Genomic DNA, 22,041 nt, shown 5'->3' on the forward strand with positions numbered 1-22,041 from the left:
GATATAATTGAAATAAATAAAATTTACCTATGATTGTAATGCATTTTAATCTCACTAGATACAGGAAGCAGCTGTACCATGTATAGATATATTACACCATGAGTAAAGAACTCTGCTGTTTGTTGAATATAGAAAATAGCTCTTTATTTTCCTAGAATTAAAAAAAAAACACTGAATGATGGACTGATAAATATTTATTTAGCCTTTAGACTGTTGGCTTTAAAAAAGGGACTTCTGCCAAGGAAAATAATGTATTTTCACATTATTGAATTTTGGATAATGACAGTCTAGGAAAGAAAATATGATAATTGGAACATGGAATGAGCAAAGATATCTTCCATTAATATTTCTAAGCCTTCTTATAAAAGTGTAATTTGGAGGAAATCCATATTTAATACTTTTTTTTTAAAGTGGGGGAGATTAGCATATTCTGAAGAAGTGGTAATGGAGATGGCAGTACAATTGTTTTTTAACTTGTCTGTTGATTCACTAGCGTAAATTGCATTGTTTTGAGTAAATGGTTATGTTTAGTAAACAAAAATGCTGTAAAATCAGATTCATCAGCTACAACATGAACTAACAAAAAAAGATGAACTGCTTCGTGTGGTATCCACTGCTTCTGAAGAAAGTGAGACTGACTCTAGCTGCTCCACACCACTTCGCTTCAATGAGTCCTTCAACTTGTCACAAGGTTTCTTACAGTTGGATATCTTACAAGATAAACTCAGGGAACTGGAAGAGGAAAACCTATTACTTCGAACAAAGGTAACTTACATTCTTATTCCTTTTGAGTATTATTAATTTAATATAAATCCAAGCATTAAAAAAGGATATATTAACATGGCTACGGTCATGCTTATAGAAGAAGTGATAAGTAGGATTGTTCAACCAAAAAAGGATGCAAATGACCCAAATACAATTTTAACTTCACATGGAGGCTATGAGATCTGAGATGACAAGTGACTGATCAGAACAGAAATGTAAGCCGACATTGGATGCTTCAGTGGAAAATTTTCTACAGTGTGACTGCTATAAAAAAGGTGAACTCTCTTACTTGGGTCATTCATTACAAATTGAAAATAAAATTAGCAATATTGTAATTGGGTTTAAGTGAAACAAGTGTCATAATGAATTCTATTTGTAATTCTAACATAGGGCTACATCCAATGGTGTAGATCCAATGACATCCATTAGTGGAAATATTCTTTCTTTCTCAGAATGTTTCTTCAGATCCTTCTGAAGAACCTTCTATTGGAGTTGGATTATAAATACTCCCCTAACATTGAATATATTCCAGAATGAACATTTTGTTATAAAGACAATGGGAAAAAAGAATATATTTACAGATAGCTTTCCTCTTAAATTAATGAAACACTTAAATTTTTGAAGGCATGCCATTTGAAGACTGAAACTATGACATATGAAGATAAGGAGCATCAGCTAGTCACTGACTGTGTTAAAGAAATAAGTGAGTATTCTGATCATGTCTTCCACAGAGAATAGGCCTTTAGATACAAATTCAGTTCATCTTCATTCCTCCATGTTTGAGCTCTGTACTATTCTTAACTTAATTTGGTCCTTTAAAAGGCAGTATTTCAGGGTCCGTCCAGCTATAATTGAATTGCAATTTATATCAACCCCCCATAATTGGCCATACTTGTTTGAGTGCAATGGGCTGTAATTCAAATAATTAGCAGATAATAAATCCCCCAAATTAAAACTTTATACTTGAATAGAAATGTGTAAATATTTTAATTACATTTTTCCTATCAAGTTCAATTCCTCTAACCTTTAAAAAATTTTTTTTATTGATTTTTAAAAACAAACAAAACATAAAAACATAAAACATAAAAACATAAAACATCTTTTTTGAAAGCAGCTTGATCCCGGGTTACATCTCTTCGTACAGACACAAATTCAAGTTCATGCTCATTTTTATATACCATTGCATATCTTATTACCATTCTACATTTTCTATATAGCTTCTCCCCTCTTTTAACTTTCTTAATTTTATTTTATTTATTTCAGATCATTATACTTATATTCTTTGTCCTGTTTCAGCTGTCTATTATCTTTTCTCATTAAACAAAATTTCTCCTGTAATCACTGATTGGAGTATGACGCCTTTATATCTTTCCCCTAAATTTATAACACTTAATATAATACATAACTTCCATTCGGATTCTGCTTAGTACATTCTAAAGCTACACACTATATTTTAAAAACAGAAAAAATTATAAATATATAATATAATTAAAACAACAATCCATACCAATTCAATTCTATGGTTAATATTAATATTCATTTAAATCTTAAACATTTTACACATTACTTTTCAAATAGGTATCATGCTTCTATGGGAACACTTATAAACTTTCCATAGTTACTTCCCCCCCACTTCACTTATATTTTAAAACATTGTGTAATTAAAATGTTCCCATTCCTTCCTAATTCAATTCTCTCATTTATTTCATTTCATTTATTTTGTTCACAAAAATTTCACTGAATTACACTGAGTATTTTATCCCACTTTTTAATCATATGTTGTTTCCAATTTTCTAACATTATTTCTAATACAAATATAACAATACAATCTTATGTACCTTTGCAGAATCGCTTTTTCAGTTAAATTTTTACCCATTATCTCTGAATAAGTCCTGTTTCTTTACATCTTGCTCCAAACCTTTGTAGCTTCTCTTCCCTTCCTTCCTCCCTTGCTTCTTCTCTCTACCCTTTTTACCCCTTTGTCTCTCCACCTCCATTTCCCTCTTCTGTGTTCCCCTTTTCTGTTGCTTTCTAACATTATATTCACTTTTCATCTTATTTTTCCCTTTTTTGGTTGTTTTTTTAGGTCTTAAGTTCTCCATTCTCTTTCCCCCCTTTCCCCTTTCTTCCCCAGATAAAGTTACTTGTTCATTAAAGATGGCTTCTTCTTTGTCCCAATCTTCTTGTTGCGCAGTCTTTTCTTGTAGTTTCTCGTAGGTACAGATTGCCATTTCTAAGAATTGAAAAACGGAGCCAAAAGAGCCCTTCCCTTCTTGTTCCTCTTCTTTATATTTTTTAAATTCCATTTTCAATTCATCCACAAGTGATGCCATTGTAAAAAAAAAATTAAACAACCACCCAATTGTTTTTAATCATTCAAATATAATTTCCAGAAGTCCCAAAGTCACCAAGCAATCCAAATACACACAAGCTGTTTCTTTTAACACTTTCTTCTTTTTTCACTTTCTCTTCCTGGGGTTACTATTAAGTTACAAAGTTCCAGTTAAAATGTATCTTTTAGAAGTCTTATTAAGATTTAACTTTAGATTCTTTTGGATTCCAGGCAGCCTCCTCCTTCCAAATCCTGCTCTTATTCTTTTCCTCTCCCTTCCCACTTACAGCAAAAAAAATTTTTTTTTAGTGTTCAGAAATCTTTATTGTCCCCTTGGCATTTAATTTTCCAATTTAATTACCTATTGGTGCCAACGCGGATTTTTCCGATTTCTCATTCATCTCTCTTCACTGTCAACGTAAGGAAGGAGAGTAAAAAAAAAACAACTTTCCCTTTTCACTTTCATTCGCTGCTCCCGAATCTTCTTTGGGAGCGATGTATCTTTTATAAAATTTTAATTCCAGGATACCTTAGTTGTTGCTTCTTATCCCGGTCAGCCAAAACTTTCACTTCTTAACTTCCTCCTGCACTTTCTTTTCCGGATGAGTGCTTCTTTGAGGCGGCCATTTCTGACCGCCGCTCTTACCGCCTTCGGGAAAGGGAGTTTAGCCAGCTGAGGAGGAAAGATGCAGCTTTCCTCGACCCTGCTGGAATCTCCCCCCTCTTCACCACCTCTACGGGGTGGCTTAGCCCCAAAGCCAGCTGGCTCGGGACGCTCCAGCGGCGAGCCCAGGCAGAAACTGTGCACGATCGTGGATTCCTGCCTGCCGCCGAAGCCCTGCAAACCGGAAGTCCCCCAATTCCTCTAACCTTTTATTTGTCAATCTTTAAATATTGGTATTGTGAATCCACTAGCCTTCAAATTAAGTATTAAGAAACCTTGCTATTAAGCAGGGTATTAAAATTGAGATTGTTGAACTGGCTTTAAAAACTTGATTAATGGAGAATCCTTGTTGTAGAGACCTACGATTCAAGCAGGCACAGTTATTTGGTTTGCATTTTCTTGGATTTTGCTTAAAATAACTATTATATGAAAGGCTTTAAGAAGTTTGTTTTTCAGAAAGGATGATATACTGCTGGTTTCTTAACAAAGCATGTATCCTGCTGTGTATCTTAGAGGAAACAAATGCTCAGATTGCAAGAATGAGTGAAGAACTGATGAGGAAGGATGAAGAGCTGATTCACTACCAGGAGGAAATCTCATCCCTCTTGTCTCAGATTGTTGATCTTCAGCATAAGATCAAAGAGGTAGGTGTGCAGAAAGTTCAGAGAAGGGAAATGTTGAAAGTCAAATTGTTACCTGTACTAAGAAGTTAGTACTTCTAACAGAGCTCATACAGGATTAAATAACTATATTTTGTATATCCTCAGCATGTAATCGAAAAAGAAGAATTGAAGCTGCATCTGCAAGCTTCTAAAGATGCCCAGAAACAGTTGACAGCAGAGGTATTTATGCCACCTACTTTCCAGTTTTTGATGTAGAGAACTAATATGGAAAAGAATAAAATGTAAACATTTATATTCTTCCTGAATATTGATGGAGGATTTCTGGTGCACCACTTTGATTCGGATTCCATTCACTTTGTTTTGGTTTAACAAATGAAGAAAAAACAGAATCTTTAAAAAAGAATCCACATTCGTTTTTATTCATTGTTTAAATGTTTCCCTCTGCCAGAATATTGTGGCCGAAATATTGGAAGGAGAAAGAAGCCATAAAACATATATCAAATGGTTCATGATACAATTTTGTATATGTTTGTGTTGAGACAGAACACCAGACTTCTGCAAAACTGATGTGTTGCTCCTCCGTTGCTAAAGGGCTCAACATGTCTCCTTTTCTCTCTTCCTGGAAAAGCTTTTGGTTGTCCCTGAAGTATGGTCAGAAGACCTTGAGGGGGTCTTAAGGCAGCATTAAGCCTTCAGGAGACTGTGGCTAAACTGTACTTGACGCCATGAATCTGGCACCTAGACCTAATCTTTACTATAGTAGTTATAGGTTTCTGGGCTTATATATTACACGCAAATAAATTTAAAGCATTACTTAAAAAGTAAGATTGCATCTAATGTTATCAGTCCTGGTTTTACTAAAACAGATTCCTCTTCTCTCTGGCAGCTTCTTATGCTCCTCTAAAATCTATTCAAGCAGAAAAGAAATGCACTTGAGAAAAGAAAGCCCCTGTGCAGTGCTGGGTGTTGGGGTTTTTTGAGGGGAGGGGGTTTCTATAATAATTTACATAGCATTTATTTTATTAAATTTTTAGCAGCTGTAAACATATTCCGGCAAAATAAGTATTTGATTAGTAGAATTGTCATTTTGTAATTGTACCAATAGCAACAGCACTTAGACTTATATACCACTTTACAGCCCTCTCTAAGCGGTTTACAGAGTCAGCATATTGCCCCCAACAGTCTGGGTCCTCATTTTACCCACCTCGGAAGGATGGAAGGCTGAGTCAGCCTTGAACCAGTGAGATTCGAACTGCCAAACTGCCAGCAGCTGGCAGTCAGCAGAAGTAGCCTGCAGTACTGCATTCTAACCGCTGCACTACTATGACTCATTGTCTGTCTTCCGTTTATTATACAGGTAGTCTTTAACTTACGATCACAATTGATCCCAACATTTCTGTTTTTAAGTGAATTTTGCCCCATTTTATGACCTTCCTTGCCACAGTTGTTAAATGAATCACTGCAGTTGATAAGTTAGTAACCTGGTTGTTAAGTGAATCTCGCTTCGCCATTGATTTTACTTGTCAGAAGGTCCCAAAGTTGATTGTATGTCCTTGGGACACAGCAATGGACATAAATATGAACCAGTTGCCGAACCTCTGAATTTTGAACACATGACCATGCGGATGCTGTGAAGGTTGTAACAGTGAAAAATGGTTTTAAGTCATATTTTTCAGTGCCGTTGTAACTTTGAACGATCATTAAATGAACTGTTGTAAGTCAAGAACGACCTGTATCAGCAATTGATTAATGTGTGACTTCAGAAAAGTCCCAGTGATAATTTCTTTGAATTACATGTAAATAGCTTCTTCAGTACCTTTTGTTCTCAAGGCTGAGTAAATGATTTACCTTTTATATTGTTTTAAGCTACATGAGGTCCAAGAGCGGAATGTGGAATGTCTGGGGATGCTGCATGAGTCCCAAGAAGAAGTGAAAGGATTGCGCAGTAAAACTAGCCAAGCTGTGCTTCTCTGTCGACCCCAGTTGTGTGGAGCATTTCCTGTGGTAATATAAGCTTTCTAACTATAGCAGATTTCATTAGTTAAGCTCTTTCATCCTGCCAATAAAATTTCAAGGTCAAACTCAAACTGATCTTCAGAAGAGAAAGTTGGCACCAATGATCCTTTCTAAATTTAGCTTCTTTATCTACATCCCATTTTATTCCATATTGGCTGAGTAACTTGTTTCATTTGGAGAACAGACAATATTTAAAACAAGGACTGACACTCTTCTTGTTTGATGCTACTTTCTCTCTTAATTTTATTGTTATAAATTTGTGAGTAGTGGAAGAAACATTATGCTGCATGTGCTAGAGTTGCAACTAAGATTTGTGTCCACCACCTCTTTCTGACTTTACTCTCATTATAACAGACTCTTCTATAACCTTCTCAAGCATTTTTTTTCTGTTGTGTTTCAGTTTTTGAATATTGAGGGGAAAGAAAGGAACAGATTCTTTGGACAGATCTTTAATTATCTGCTTGTTAACAATGTCTATAATAGTTGCTGGTTTTTCCTCTTATTTTAAGAAAAAAACAATATTGGGAACACACTAGTCTTTGGAAGCTATGTTTTATTTGAACATATGGTTTGCCATGACATTAGGACATGTAAATTTTGATATAACTCTTTAAAAAGAATTATACAAATGACACTTCCTCATCCTTATAACATTACTTGCAATTTTTCTGTGTAGTTGTCTGCTTGTAATACCAGCTAATTTCTTTTGGCTTAGAATTAAATACTTCAAGCATTTATTTTAAAGAAATATTGCATGAAACATTTTCTTCCTACATAAATAGATTAAACAGCAAATTTACTCTTAAGCAGGACAGTCAAAGTAATACCAGTAGCATTGCAGTGGCAAAAGCCCTGCCCCTTTTCTCAGCGTGTTGTGACATTCCACACCTACCTAGCAGGGATAGGCTTATGTCAAGAATGCCATCCTAATGAACAATCAGTTCTTGTGGATACTTAGAATTACCTCGTTCTTTCATTACTGTAGAAAAAAATCTCAGTATGACTGCACTATAGAAATTAAGCAATGAATTGTCAAAGTAGTGCTGCAGACAGGCTGTCAAAATAACTTCTGAATGGTTTTTAATAACTTATTGGTTCCTATTGTAAGGTCCCAGCAGTTTCCTCGAGTCACTTAAGATGCCAAAAAATAGTGAAACTCAAGACGAGGCTTGCAAAAGAAACAGAGTTTCTATTGTACTTCATTTTTTAAATACCCCTTTAGAAAATGTCTTTGTTCTGAATTATAATTGTCAATTTCTTTGGCACCCTTTACATTTTGTTAACATATTTTGCTTGTAACTTTTCAAGGAGTCCTCTAGCAATTTTAGACATGCACCTACCACATTAATAGGATAATGGAAGATGAGGAAACTTTTAGATATGAATGTATTGATTTTCCTAATTATTCCAAATTAGGTACTTGTTTTGTCCTAATTGGAAATTCCTCAAAAGAAGTAATAATTGTGGTAGCTCCTTAATTATTTTGTAAACCGAGCTTAAGAAACGTATTAATTTTCACCCTCTTAAATTTGAAGGAATCTCTGGCAGCAGAAATTGAGGGAACAATGCGGAAAGTGCTAAGTCTGGATGAGGAATCACTGTGTAAACAGAAGTAAGTGCAGTTCTTGTTTTTTTCCCCCTTAACCGGCTTTGCGGGTGGTTCTGTGGGGCTTCTTCCCTGCTATCAATATAATATTAAGAGAAGTTTATGTAGTTCCATATAGATAATTTTGTAGACATATTCAAGTATTTTAAAGCTATTACACAATTTATTAATTACACTCTCTAATGTATAACTTGCTGAATGAAAGCTAAAATTAAATCCTTGAAAAACCCTTCAGGACTTTTATGTTTAATTCATGCTAAACTCTGAAAGATTATTCCATAATATTCTAAGAACATATACATTTCCAATAATCACAAGGCTAGTTTTCTTTTATTAGAAAAGCTACCAGCTACATTTTTATTTTCACAACTTTTTTCAATCATATAAGATAATTGCCTTCTATATGAATCCCATTAGAAAATTGTGAAGTCATTTTTGGTATATTTTACTGCATATTAGGAAAACATTTGTAATAATGTTCTTAAGCTTTCTTGGCATTTGGATAGCATAGCATAGCATAGAATAGAATAGAGTAGAATAGAATAGAATAGAATAGAATAGAATAGAATAGAATAGAATAGAATAGAATACTTTATTGGCCAAGTGTGATTGGACACACAAGGAATTTGTCTTGGTGTAAATACTTTAAGTATACATAAAAGAAAAGATACATTCGTCAGGAGTCGAGAATCATAAGGTTCGACGCTTAATGATAGTCATAGGATACAATAAGCAATCAATCATACTAGGAAACAGTCAATATAAATCGTAAGTATACAAGTGACAAAGTTACAGTCATACAGTCACAAGTGGGAAGGGATGGGTGGTAAGGAGTCATGACAAGATTTAACAGTAATAGTAGTGCAGACTTTGTAATAGTTGAACAGGGTTGAGGGAATTATTTGTTTAGCAGAGTGATGGCTTTCAGGGGGAAAACTGTTCTTGTGTCTAGTTATATTACTAGTTATATTATTTTATTATATTATATTATATATTACCCAATAACTTCTCAGTTCACAGGTTAAAAAGGTCAAGTGGAAGGAGCTCCAACATAAATCCCTTCCACATAGAACCCTTTATCTCTCAGTGCACAAAGTGAACTTGTTTCTGTAACTCCCCTAGTGTAAACAAACGGGTGATATAAAGCCTGTCTATCAAAATGAAACAGTGAAAGGAGAAATACATGCATTATTTTGTATGCATTGCTCCTGTTCTGCTTTCAAAAGCATGCAGGATATTTGGCACCACCCAGTCAGTTACTCATCCATCTCTTCTGATATGGGTGTTGTTTTAGCAACTGGGGAGAGGTTTTTATCATGCAGAAGAGGTTTGCAAAACCTTTATGTATACATTGTCCCTTTCCCTTTTTTCCTCCTAGGGTTCAACAGAAACGTATATTTGATACTGTCAAACTTGCTAATGATATGCGTGGCCGTTCTGCTTCGTGTCCTGTTTCACTGTCCATTCCAGGATCCAATCGTTCAAGTGTTGTCATGACAGCAAAGCCTTTTCATTCTGGCTTGCAATATGTGGAAGGAAAAGGACCTCAAGCTCTAAAGGCTAGCACAGAGGATGTTTCCAAGTAAGGAAACAGCAGTGTTTGAGCCTTAATTGGCTATGTTATATTCTGTACAACTGCCTTTCCATGGGGGGGAGTGGGGATTGACAGCAGTTTTTAAGCCAAATTCTGCATTTTTCTTGTAGGCTTTATTCAACATATAGGTTGAGTAATATCAAATAGAAAGCTGCATATAACCATTATTCCTATCAGTAACTTAATGTTACACATGCCACGGAAAACTTTTTTGTATCATTCAAGTAGTATAGTAACATCAATTTAGAATATGAACAAGCAATAAAGAAAAGGTAGCTTTACTTCTGTTGTATAGATTTCCTTCATGGAGTTTTCACCCAACTCTGTTCACTGTGGGTAGAGACAACACAAACAATTAGGCGACAACTGTAACAGAATGGAGCTTAGTACAAATCATTTACAGTAACTACCAGAGGAGTACATTGTTGTTTTTGTTTCTTGTTCTTGTTATTGCCTCCAGTAACATGTAACATTATAAATGATTCTGAATCATTTATAAAAATAAAAATTGTGCTAAAAATTAGACAATGCCAGTATATGTTCCATTTTTTGTAAAAATGGATTCTTAGTACAAACCATAATACAAATAAAATATTTTTTTTTAAAAAATCCCCCCCCCCCCCCCCCCCCACCCCCCCCCCCCCCCCCCCCCCCCCCCCCCCTCTTTATTCGTGGTCCCCACCTTTTTTTACAGGGCCCGGTTCACAAAGCCAGGAGGGGGGGGGGCTTGTGCGCGTTCCCCCCCCCCCCCCCCCCCCGCGGTTCCCCCCCCCCCCCCCCCCCCCCCCCCCCCCCCAGCCCCGCTGACATAACCGTTCTGATTCCTTTACTAAGGGAAAGTTCATTAACCATAAAAAGTAGGCAATGCCAGTATAGTCCATTTGTTGTAACAAAGCGGGCGCTTGGAGGTTTCTTCTGAAGCATAATACAAATAAAATATCTGTTGGAGCAGGGCTGAGAGCAGAGAATGAGCCCGGTTGCTCATCCCTCTCCCTTCTTTCATTTGCCCATACAGACACAAACTCAATTTCATATTCATCTTTGTATTCTATTCCATATCTTATTACTATTTTAGCATTTTCTCAGTGATTTTTCCCTTCCCTTAGTTTTCTCAACCTTGTTTTTAGTTATCTCATTCCTTTCTAAATTCAATTATATATCTTTTTCTAAGTTTCAATATCTTTCAAATCATTATATTTATATTTTTGTCTGTCCTGTTTCAATTTCATATTTTCTTTTCTCAATAAACAAGTTTTCCCCTGTAGTTACTGATTGGAGTATGACACCTTTGTATCTTTTAATTTTTGTCCATTCAAATCTTATTTAAAACTTCAATTTATGCCTTTACAATTATAACATTCAATATCTAACCTCTATTTTATAACACATAACTTTTGCCAATCGAATTCTGCTTGGTACATTCTTGAAATAGGCATTAAGTTCTTAAAGAGAAATATATGTATAACAATAGTACATAAAATACTTATTCTATTCCAATTCAGCTCAACCATTGTTAATTACAATCTTCCATTAATATTAATTAACATCTTTAACATTTCTTTTCAATTAAATATACTTCCTTAGGAACACTTATAATATTTCCATATTTTTTTCATATTTCTTTCATGTTTCTCTTCACTTAATTTTTTATAAATCATTAATAATTAAAATGTTCCCATCCTTTCCTAATTTCATTCTCTCATTCTCTTTATTTCATTCATTTATTAACAAACATTCCATTACATTACAATAAGTATTTTATCTATCACTTTAATCACACTTGTTTCATATTTTCTATATTCATTTCTATTTCTGATATAATAATGTTATCTTATGTATCTTTGCAGAATCCTCTCTTTCAATTAAATTTTCACCCATTGTCTCTATGTCTTCTAAATAGGCTTATACCTTTAATCCTTGTACGTTTTCCGTTTCTCTATATTTTGTTTTTGTCCTTTATAACTTCTTTTCCTTTCCTTCTTCCCCCTCTTTTCTCCCTCCACTTTTTGACCCCTTATCTCTTTAATTCTAATTCTCTCTTTTGTAATCCTGTCTTCTGTTTCTCCCTAATATTGTAATTGCTTTTCAAACTATTCTTTTTTTTAGTTGTTTTTTCAGATCTTAAATTTTTCACTCTCTTTCCCCACTTTCCTTCCCCCCCCCCCCATAGAATTACTTGGTCATTAAAGATGGCTTCTTCTTTGTCACGCCCTTCTTGGAAGCATTTCTTCTTGGAAGCATTTCTTGTTGTTTCTCATAGTTGAAGATCTCCATTTCTAAGAATTGAAATACAAAGCCAAAAAAACCTCTTCCTTCTTGTGCATCTTCTTTCTGTTTTTTAAGTTCCATTTTCAATTCTTCCAAGAGTGATGCCATTTTAAACACTTTTAAACAACCACCCGATAGATTTTAGTCATTTAAATCCAATAACCAAAAATCCAAAAATCACCAAATAATCCAAATAATCCAAAGCTGTTTCTTCTTGCTTCTTTTTTCCACTTTCTCTTCCTGGGGTTCTATTTATCTTGTTACAAAGTTTCAGTTAGAATGTATCTTTTAGGAATCTAGTTAAAGTTTCACTGTTAATTCCTTTCACTTCCAGGTGGTCTCCTCCATTTTTCCACCCTTTTATTTTTTCTTTTAAAAGTTTTTAAATATCCAAAAATCTTTATTATCTCTTTGACGTTTTATTTTCAGCTTAAATCCCTATTAATGTCAAAGTGAGTTTTTATCAATTTCTTACTTAAGTCTCTTAGCTGTCAATATGGGGAAGAAAAAAACAAACCCAAATCTTTCCCCTTCCCTCTCTCCTTCGCTGCTTCAAAAATCTTCTTTGGGAACAAGTTATTCTTTATAGTTCAAATTCCAGGGTACCTTATGTTGTTGCTTTTTCACTTCAACCCGGTCAGTCAAAACTTTCTCATCTTCCTCCTGCACAATCTTTTCCGGTCGGGTTCTTCTTTGAGGTGGCCATTTCTGACCACCGCTGCAACCGCCTTTGGGAAAGGGAGTAATGTATATATCCTATTGATGCAATATTTAATTCTGTTTTGATAGGGAAATTCAGAAGGTGAGCCATCCAGATATCTCTTCAGAAGATGATGTAGCTACTGCATTACATAAACTTAATCTCCGTTGTCAGAATTACCTAAGTGAAAAATGGTTTTTCGAAGAAGAATGGAAGCGTAAGATACTTTTGCTGGCTGACCAAAAGGAAGAACTCACTGGCTGCGCCACACCGTTAGAGAACTGTCTTTCATTGAATAGCAGTTCAGAACGTGTTGATTTCTCTGGATCTTCTGGCAGCATGCGGTCTCTTCTCCCAGATAAATTGCAAATTGTCAAACCCCTTGAAGGTAAGGTGATTGAAGTTCTGTTTTCAATTACAGTTCACTGTGAACCTAATAAGGTTGTCTTTCATTGGCTATTTTATATCCAGTCAATGATCTGGCCTCAGGATCAGTTGCCTGATCATTATCTCACAGATTACTTTCAGATATGTTTGTGTTGTCCCACAAAGGGGTGTTTGGTTCTGTTTCTTGTTATTTTGCAACCAAATTATATATTAGAGGAAAACCATTGAATGCAATTGTACACATTTTGGTTTCTCTGCCTGACTTACCTCAGCTATTAAGCCTTCTTACAGATCTCTGTGTCTCACACCCCAACTCTATATTACTGAAAATAATCCATATCCAAGCAAGTTTTTACAATGGAACAAAAACTGTTTGGAAGCAAATAAATTCCTGCTTCTTAGTCCATTTTTTTCTTTATATGACCCTGTAATCCTCTAATTTGGGATAGAATCAGGGTGACTGAATGGAGTTGAGTGTTTACTGGCTGGATGTTCTTCCTGACACCTACATGGAGTTTGCAACATATATTTTTTCTTTGTATCTTGAGAAAGAAACATGTGCTGCTACCTAGAATTGAACTTTCAACCTACTGAGTCAGAGACGAAGGTTTTCACCACTACTAGGCTTCTTGTTTAGTCCATGAAAATGTTATCTAAATATTCACTGAAGGAAAATAAATGAGTGTTTGTTTAACCCAAATCATAATTTTCTGCTTCAAAGTAAAACTTCTTGAATTTAAAATTTGAAGGAACCACAAGTGGAAAAATCATTTCTAAATTTACTACTATTTTACAAAATCCTATCAATTTGCATTATATGCAGCAGCCTCAAGCTTTCAGTTAATACTTCTTTAGTTGGCTGCTAAGTATTAAGGTGTATGCAGTGTTTGAAGGCCTTTTGTGATTTGTACTTCTCCAGGTTCTCAGACCCTATTTCATTGGCAACAGCTGGCTCAGCCCAACCTAGGTACAATTCTTGACCCTCGCCCTGGTGTTCTCACAAAAGATTTTGCACCACTGTCTCAGGAGGATGTTTATTACCTTTCCGATTTGGAAGAAGATGAAGAAGAAAGGGATGAAGGTATAACCTTCCAAGCACAGCCCTTTTCACAGGAGGAAAGTAAACAGGCAGTGCCAAAGTCAGTGCCAGGAATTTTCCTCCCACCTGTTAAATTAGTGACAGTTCCTCATACAGGTAAGGATTTGTGGCATGACCATTACAATTTTTGTTGAATATTCTAAGTACCACCTGTTATAGATCTGCTGAAGATCAATTGTTTACTCATTCTATTATGGTGTGTGATCAGACCTATTAAAGCAGTTCAGTTCTCACAGGAAGCTATATATTCTTGAGAAATCTGTAGAATTCTATCCCACTTGCAAAAGGGTGGCTCTAGAAACATACTTCCCACTCTCTTAAGATACAGAGAGGGAGGGAGAGAGAGAGAGAAAATTCAGAAAATTCAGGATACACTGTTGTGTGAGGAGGAGCTTGGAAGGATTCCTTCCAAATTAGGCAGATACTATCAATGAACAAGCTTATTGTAGTAACTCTCTTCCATTAATATAACAAGGCTTATGTATAATTACACTTGATAGTTTTAAAGTTTGAATCATGTTTTATTCACTATTTTATTGAAAAAGTGATTTTATATATACTTTCGTAGAAACAGTAAAAGATTAAATTATATTCAGTCAAGGATAATGACTAATACAGTAAAGTAGATGTTGACAAAGACATTTTTGAGCTAGTGCTCAAATAATAGTAATTGTATAGTGTGGCCATGGGATTGACTACTTCCTCCCTTGATTTCTTTCTACAAGTACAGTAGTTATTCATCATCTTTGAATGACCCCATAATCTCTTGCGGGGTGGAGTCCGGGCAATTGAATGTTTACTGACCAGATGCCCTTCCTGTTGCCAATGCGGAGTTATATTCAGCAGATAAATTCTCATCGTGCCCAGAGAGAGAAATATCTGCCTTTACCTAGAATCGAACTCACAGCCTACTGACTGTGAGGTGAGAACTCCACCTCTAGCCCATCACACCACTCAAGTACAGTAGTTATCGACTTATAAATATTTGTTTAGGTGACTTACGATCATTTTTCACACTTGCAACCATTACAGTACCCCTGTGGTTGTGTGATCAAAATTCAGGAGCTTGGCAATTGTCTCATATTTATAACTATTGCAGTGTCCCGGGGTTATGTGACCTCCTTTTGCGATCCTCTGATAAGCAAAATCAATGGGAAGCCAGATTCACTTAACAAACATGTTACTGCAGTGATTCATTTAACTGGCCACAAAGGTCATAAAATGGGGCAATACTCACTTAACAACTGTCTTGCAACATAAATTTTGGGGCTCTACTGTCATAGGCTGTACTTGATTTAATTACAGCTAGGGCTTATCTTGGCATGGTACTTACCCATCGTTTAACATTAACAAATAGAATTAATCTAATTCTTGATGTTAATTTGAATAGAATCCTTAAATACTATTAATTGCAAAAGTGGACTTTGGATCAAAGAAGAGCTGTAGAATGCTTGAACATGTGCCACATTTTTAACTATGATTAACAAATGGGGAAGAATATTTCAACTGTTTCCTAGTTGCCATATTCACAGTAGCCCATTCTAAAATGTGCAAAATGTGTTTAAAAGTCATAATTTATCTGCCTTAGGCATTATCTTAGAAAGATGACTTAAAGCAATGCAGATCATGTTTTCCTTCATCTATTTGCATTGAATTACTACCTTAATTACGCATTAATTCAGATTTTCATTAGCCTTCTAGTAAGTTTCCCATCTCCTTTTCATCATATATGTTATCATTTGCATTGTAGCTTCCAATCCAGGAAAATGTCTTTCATCTACAAACTCTACATTTACTTTTACTACTTGTAGAATACTTCACCCATCTGATATTACACAAGTTACACCCAGGTAAGGAGGTTTACCATTACTCTTAAAAATTGGTTATATTCAGGCAATATGGAATTGAACATCTACTTGATACACTTGATATCCTAAGTTGTATTAACAGAGGGATACAGTCAAGATCAAGGGAAGTACTAATACCACTCTATAAAGCCTTAGTAAGACCACACCTAGAGTACTGCATCCAGTTTTGGTCACCACATTATAAAAAAGATGTTGAGACTCTAGAAATAGTACAGAGAAGAGCATCCAGGATGGTTAGGGGACTAGAGGCTAAAACATACAACGAACGGTTGCAGGAACTGGGCTTAGCTAGTCTAGTAAAGAGAAGGACCAGGGGAGACATGATAGAGGTCTTCCAATATTTGAGGGGCTGCCACAGGGAGGAAGGGGTCAAGCTATTTTCTAAAGTTCCTATAGGCCAGACAAGGAATAATGGATGGAAACTGAACACGGAGAGATTTAACCTGGAAACAAGGAGAAACTTTCTGACAGTGAGAACAATCAACCAATGGAACAGCTTGCCCTCGGAAGTTGTGGGAGCGCCATCAGTTGAGACTTTCAGGAAGAGATTGGACTGCCATTTGTCAGAAATGGTGTAGGGTCTCATGCTTGGGCGGGGGGTTGGACTAGATGACCTACAAGGTCCCTTCCAACTCTGATTATCTACCTGATGTACTAATTAAATTAGCAGCATTTCCATTTCAATTTTTAGAAAATAATGAAAATAAAGAAAAGGAGCTAAAGTAAGAATGTGTACAATGTAATGCAGAACTAAAATTGGCATGACACAGAGGTTCTGATCTTAAATCCTGAATATCTCCTTCTCTTCTTACTTTGCACTTACTACAGAAGTTATTAATAACCGTATTTAATGTGTTTTATCTTCTTGCTTTGTTTTCCAGTACTTTGTATTCTCCCTTGTGCTCGGGAAGTTGTAGCAGTACAAGCAGTGTAATTATAAGCTCTCCACCCATGTTGTATAAGCTTAGTACTGGAGAATTCCTTACTACCAGAAGAGATTCAACTACCACCTTCAGCAGTACTAGAAGTTTAGCAAAGCTTTTGCAAGAACGAGGCATCTCAGCCACAGTTTACAATAGTCCAGTCCAACTTGAAGCACCACCGTTTCATCATTCCAAGATACCTGCTGTACCCTCAACACCTCCAAATTCTCCTTTGCATTCCCCTTGTTCTTCTCCTCACCCTTTTGAGTCTCGAGCATGTGTGTCTGAAAATTTCTTGGCCTCTCGACCAGCTGAAACATTATTACATGAGCTGTATGGACAAAAACCCTCAAATCCTTCTGATGCAGGACAGCTGAAGATGAATCTAGTAGAGAGGCTAAAAAAACTGGGGATTGCTAGAGCTGTCAAACAGCCTGAGGCAGTGGGTGATAGAAAAAGTCAAAGGGAAAGTGGCTGTCTCCAAAGACAAGGCTCGGGAGTGTATGTTAGTGCAGGCAGCAATTTGATGGGGGGCTTGAGAAGAAACCATAGTCTTCCGGTCTTGATTGGAGCACTTGCAGGACCAGTCAGCACATCCTCCACAACAATGGGGGTCTTGAAAGAAGATTAAGCTATTTAGCACCAGACACTCTTAGTTGGGAAACAAAGGCTTTGAAATGGAAAGATAATAAAAATGGAAGCATTAAATACAAGGTTGTCGGATGATAAAGGTATGTGCTAAATGGGATGTGAGAGGCTCAGCATAAGAAATCGTAAAAATTAAGAAAGCAAAAAAAATAGAGAAAATAAAATTCAGTCTTGAGACGATTGAAAAAAACTTTGTCATTATTAAAAGGAAATAATGCAAACAAAGATATTTTCTATCATTGATATTAAAAGAACAAGCAAATGTCTATGCAACTTTATTTTAAAATGTTTTATTGGATGTCATCCAAGAGATCTGTATGCAAAAATAGACCATCTAAAATTATATATGATTGTAAGGAAGTACATTCTTCAAATAACAGGTGCAATCTGTTTATAGAGGTGAAATCAGATTTATTGTAATGTAGAAAGATCAGGTGAAATATTCTTTTACTTAAGCAATCTTACACATTAGGAGAAATCTAGGAGTGCAAAATTACTATGTACTATGTTGCACAAACAAAAACCTCAACATTTAAAAAAGGGGTCAAGTTTATGTGCTTTGTGGAAGTTCTATATACATTTGGGAAGGATATATTTGGCAAGCAAGAAAGTATTTGTTATTCTATTTGTAGCTGTATTTGGAAGATGTTTGGCATATTAATGTTGGAATAATCTTGGAGAAAATTCCATACATTTGAAACACAATCAGTAGTTAATAAAAATTATCTCTTTAAAATACATTATAAAACTGACAATTTTCTGATTCTTGGAAAGCTAAGGGCCAGCTTTCAGGGAGAAACTTCGTGATATTTACAAAATAATAGGCACAGCTAATTGTATTAATGTGAAACAGAATGACAGCTATTGAAGCTGCAGTAGACAAAGAATTGCCATTCATAATTAAGTCTAAGATAAATTCCAAGCTTAATGTTTCTGAAGCAATTTTGGAATGGCAGAATTTTGTGTTTCACAAAATGAGCACAGTGGGATAGTTGTGAATGTGAAGCAGAAACAGGAAGGAGAAAAGGCACAAGTGGCTCAGATTTTTCTTTTATACTTGGATAACCCAAGCAAGAGATTTTTAAAATATGCACATCTCATTTGCTCAATTAATTGCTAATCAAAAAATACTTGCAAAGAATGTCATGACCGCACTAAGCTGCTTGATTTATGGTTATGATGAACAAATATAGCCTTCTTGCCATAGATCAAGCAGGAGATAATGAAGATAAAAGTTGAATAGTTTGAAAATTAAGCACAGAAAATGACTATATGATTTACCTGTGGGTTTTATAAGGCTATTAAAGACATCATATGGTGCATTCAGAAATACTAAATGGACTGGATGTAAACAATTCAGGTAGCTTTATCAATGAATCAAAAATAAGGGCTTTCCCCCCTTAAATAGGCATTCTAGGTGAAGATTTGGAAAGATTCCTTTAAGCAAATGTTTTCAAAGTTGCAAACAGCCATGCAAATAGCTTATCAATTCAGTCTCAGTATCAATCAATGAGCTTGGCACCATTAGTTGCAGCTACTAAATTGTAAATGGTGCTTGTAAATAGTAAAAATGTATTTATTTTAAGCCTCTATATACGGGTTAATGCTATTTAAATTATAAGTATATTTTAATTTGTTTTTAAGCTTGTAAAATGCATTTCCTTTGTGATGTTTAAAAACTTGCTTTCCTTGGCAAGATAAATAAAAGGGAATATTTAAGTTGGGTTCCAAAGCAGCCTACCATACTTTTATATAAACAGAGAAAAACCTGACTAATGAAACAGAAGCATTCAAGATCATCCGCAGTAACTACAGGAAACCAAGCACAATATTTCAACTACTGTGGATTTGATGCATGTCAGTTTTATATACTATGTAAATTCTTTTTACATCATAGTAATTTTGAATGAGCATTCCTAATTGGATTTCATATCTTTGTCTTCTTAAATTATTTGCATTGGAATGATTTAAAAGAAAGTCTGATTTTAAAAGGTTTTCTTCTGCCACTGTTAAGTTTTCTTCTGCCGCTGATAAGACCTCGTAAATCAGACTTCTTTCTTTTCAACCATATCCTATAAAATTTTGTAAAACTATTCAGTAAATACAGGTTTATTTGAAAAGTTCTTTTTTATTTTTCCAAGTATGACTTTATCTAAGATGTCATATTCTGATTTTTTTTTAACTTGGGGCTGACTTACATTTTTTACCTTCTGTATTAATAATGAGTGTGCAACCAGTAGCAGAAAAATCAAAATCTACTTAAGTCCAATGTTAAAATGCTAATTAAATAGCATGCCTGAAGATCCTCCTGTTAAAAAAAAAATAGCTGGAAGCTAGAGGAGCAGTACTTTTGTGCCAAAGCTCTTTTAAAAAATGAGCCTTGGAAATAGCAAACAGATGAAGAAATAACAATCAGTATAGTTACAAGAAATTACATTACAATGGAACATCGCAGATAGCTGGTGTTATAATGAATGACCCATCTTGCGGGATGGATACAACTAACAATAATAACCCTATAGGATCCTTAGAAGAATTATCATGATCACTTTCATATGTACGGTACTTTGATACCATATTTGAGTGCCAATTTTTCATGAAGAAATAGATGCTCGTGATTTAAAACCATATTGTTAAATATTTCATTATTATCTGAATTCTTTATATGTTTCATAACAATATGTATGCTTCAGTCTGCTTGAATGAAACGAATGCTTTTTTTAAAAAAAACCAAATATATCTATTTTAATATGCAAATATAGATGTCATTTTTTCTGCAGACAAAACTTGAAACGCATTTCATTTGAGATATTATTTCAACTCTAATTCAATTTACATAATAAAGGATATTATTTCTTTTTGGCTTTCCCAGTAGAATGTGCATTTCTTAAAGTTATAATCTGTGACAGGTTGTTTTTGCATATTATAGTCAAATTGAAGCTTGATAATAAACATAATAAAACCCATTTTTTACATATTTCGGTGGCATGATGTTTTCTTCTATGCATAAATATTTATTTATTTTAAAATGTATGCCTCTGTTCCTAGAGGGGACTACCAATATTTAAATATATTTAAACTCACACAGTAAGTAAAATATTGTGACAGTCTTTAATAGTCTAGAGAGACCATGGGTGTCAAACTCATTCGTATCACATTACATATGGTAACATTTCTTGCCTTTGCGGAGCTGGGGTGGGCATGGACTTTGCGTGATGAATCCGGCCTGCGGGCTGCCAGTTTGACACTCCTAGTCTAGACAAACAATCTTGATCATAACAGATTAATATAGATTAAAAGTAAGACTATTCAATTTGAACCAGTTTCTTGAAGTGCCAGATTTATGTATACTGTCTAAATACAATAGAATATTAATTATTAGTTAGTAGACTATTCTACATAGTGGCAAAAATGACTGAAGAATTAGACTTTATGGGTCAAACTTCATGGAATTGGGGAATGCAGAATAAGCACCATGCAGATCAGGGCTGTCAAACTCCGGGCCAGCCAGCCAGATGTGTCACATTCTGGCCATGCCCACGCCTGGTTTAGCAAAGGGGGGGGGGACTCTGATACATCACGTAACATTGCCATGACAACGTGAGTTTGACACCCCTGATGTAGATTATTAGAGATATGGTGGCAGCCATTGCATTTAGTATTCAAATAACCTGGTGCAACCTGGGGAAAAGCTGCTGCATTTGGTTCCAGTTCCAGTTGCAATTTCTGGGTCTTTGGGTAGCCATCTTTATATTGAACATAGTACAATTTACAATCTGGAGATAACTAAAGCATGAATGAATTTAGAAAGGCCTATTTTTGGAAAAGTAATGTGGGTTGATCAGTCCAAACTGGAAATATTCTTTTAATCCAATTCCAACTTGCAAAACTAATAGGAAATATTTTGAATAAAATTATTTGCATTCTAAAAGAACTTTTTTCTTGTTAAGATAAACATTCATGATGTTTTAGTAATCTATCACAATTGCCTTTCTACTAGAATACAACCTAATGTAATCACACAGAGAAGGAAGTATCCTTTGCAGAGTTTACTTCCTTTGGACAATAATAGGATGTGGGGAGGGGGGGCAAGACTGTGCCACGTAGAATGCTATTAGCCACCAGCAGTTGTCCTGCACCACCAGCACATTCTATCTTCCAGCAGTGAATGGAATCCATTTTTCTGTATTTGGGTACTGTTAGGAATGATAGTCACCTAACAGTTGGGTTGGCAATATATAAACCAGGATAGTCATTTAATACTGTTGTATCTTGAAGAGAATGTTGTAATTGTGATTGGCTGAGGTTCCTCCAACGGCCATAAGATGGAGCCAGAAACCTGGTTTGTTCTTTTTTGCATTTCCTTTGCTTTCCTTTTGCCTTTTGCCTGATCGTCATTCTGCTTGAATTGCTGTGAGTCTTGCAACTATTCGCAAACTCCGTTTACTGAACTTTGTTTATGATACTGGTAAAGCAAAGGACTTTGTTAGTGTTTGGGGATAAACCCCTAGCAGAGTATGCAGCAGCAGTCAAGCCAGGCAGCCAAAT

The 22,041-nt window shown here is 35.3% G+C and overlaps 1 protein-coding gene across 3 annotated transcripts in view; it reads left to right on the forward strand.

The window, feature by feature from the left end:
- Positions 1–20,456, forward strand: part of TRAK2 (trafficking kinesin protein 2) — a 51,836-nt gene extending 31,380 nt beyond the window's left edge. For all 3 annotated transcript variants that reach the window (XM_087949815.1, XM_087949807.1, XM_026690428.2), the window contains 11 exons: positions 556–765; positions 1,390–1,468; positions 4,275–4,405; positions 4,529–4,603; positions 6,251–6,388; positions 7,936–8,012; positions 9,385–9,588; positions 12,658–12,956; positions 13,875–14,150; positions 15,805–15,904; positions 16,804–20,456. In XM_087949815.1, coding sequence (XP_087805941.1) covers positions 556–765; positions 1,390–1,468; positions 4,275–4,405; positions 4,529–4,603; positions 6,251–6,388; positions 7,936–8,012; positions 9,385–9,588; positions 12,658–12,956; positions 13,875–14,150; positions 15,805–15,904; positions 16,804–17,476 — 2,262 coding nt within the window. In that variant the 3' untranslated portion in view covers positions 17,477–20,456. The remainder of the gene's footprint in view (positions 1–555; positions 766–1,389; positions 1,469–4,274; positions 4,406–4,528; positions 4,604–6,250; positions 6,389–7,935; positions 8,013–9,384; positions 9,589–12,657; positions 12,957–13,874; positions 14,151–15,804; positions 15,905–16,803) is intronic.
- The last annotated feature ends 1,585 nt before the right edge of the window (positions 20,457–22,041 follow it).

The sequence above is a fragment of the Notechis scutatus genome, chromosome 1 (genome assembly GCF_049901735.1).
Source record: "Notechis scutatus isolate UNSWTSFEM ecotype Mainland chromosome 1, rNotScu1.2, whole genome shotgun sequence".
Taxonomy (NCBI): Eukaryota; Metazoa; Chordata; class Lepidosauria; order Squamata; family Elapidae; genus Notechis; species Notechis scutatus.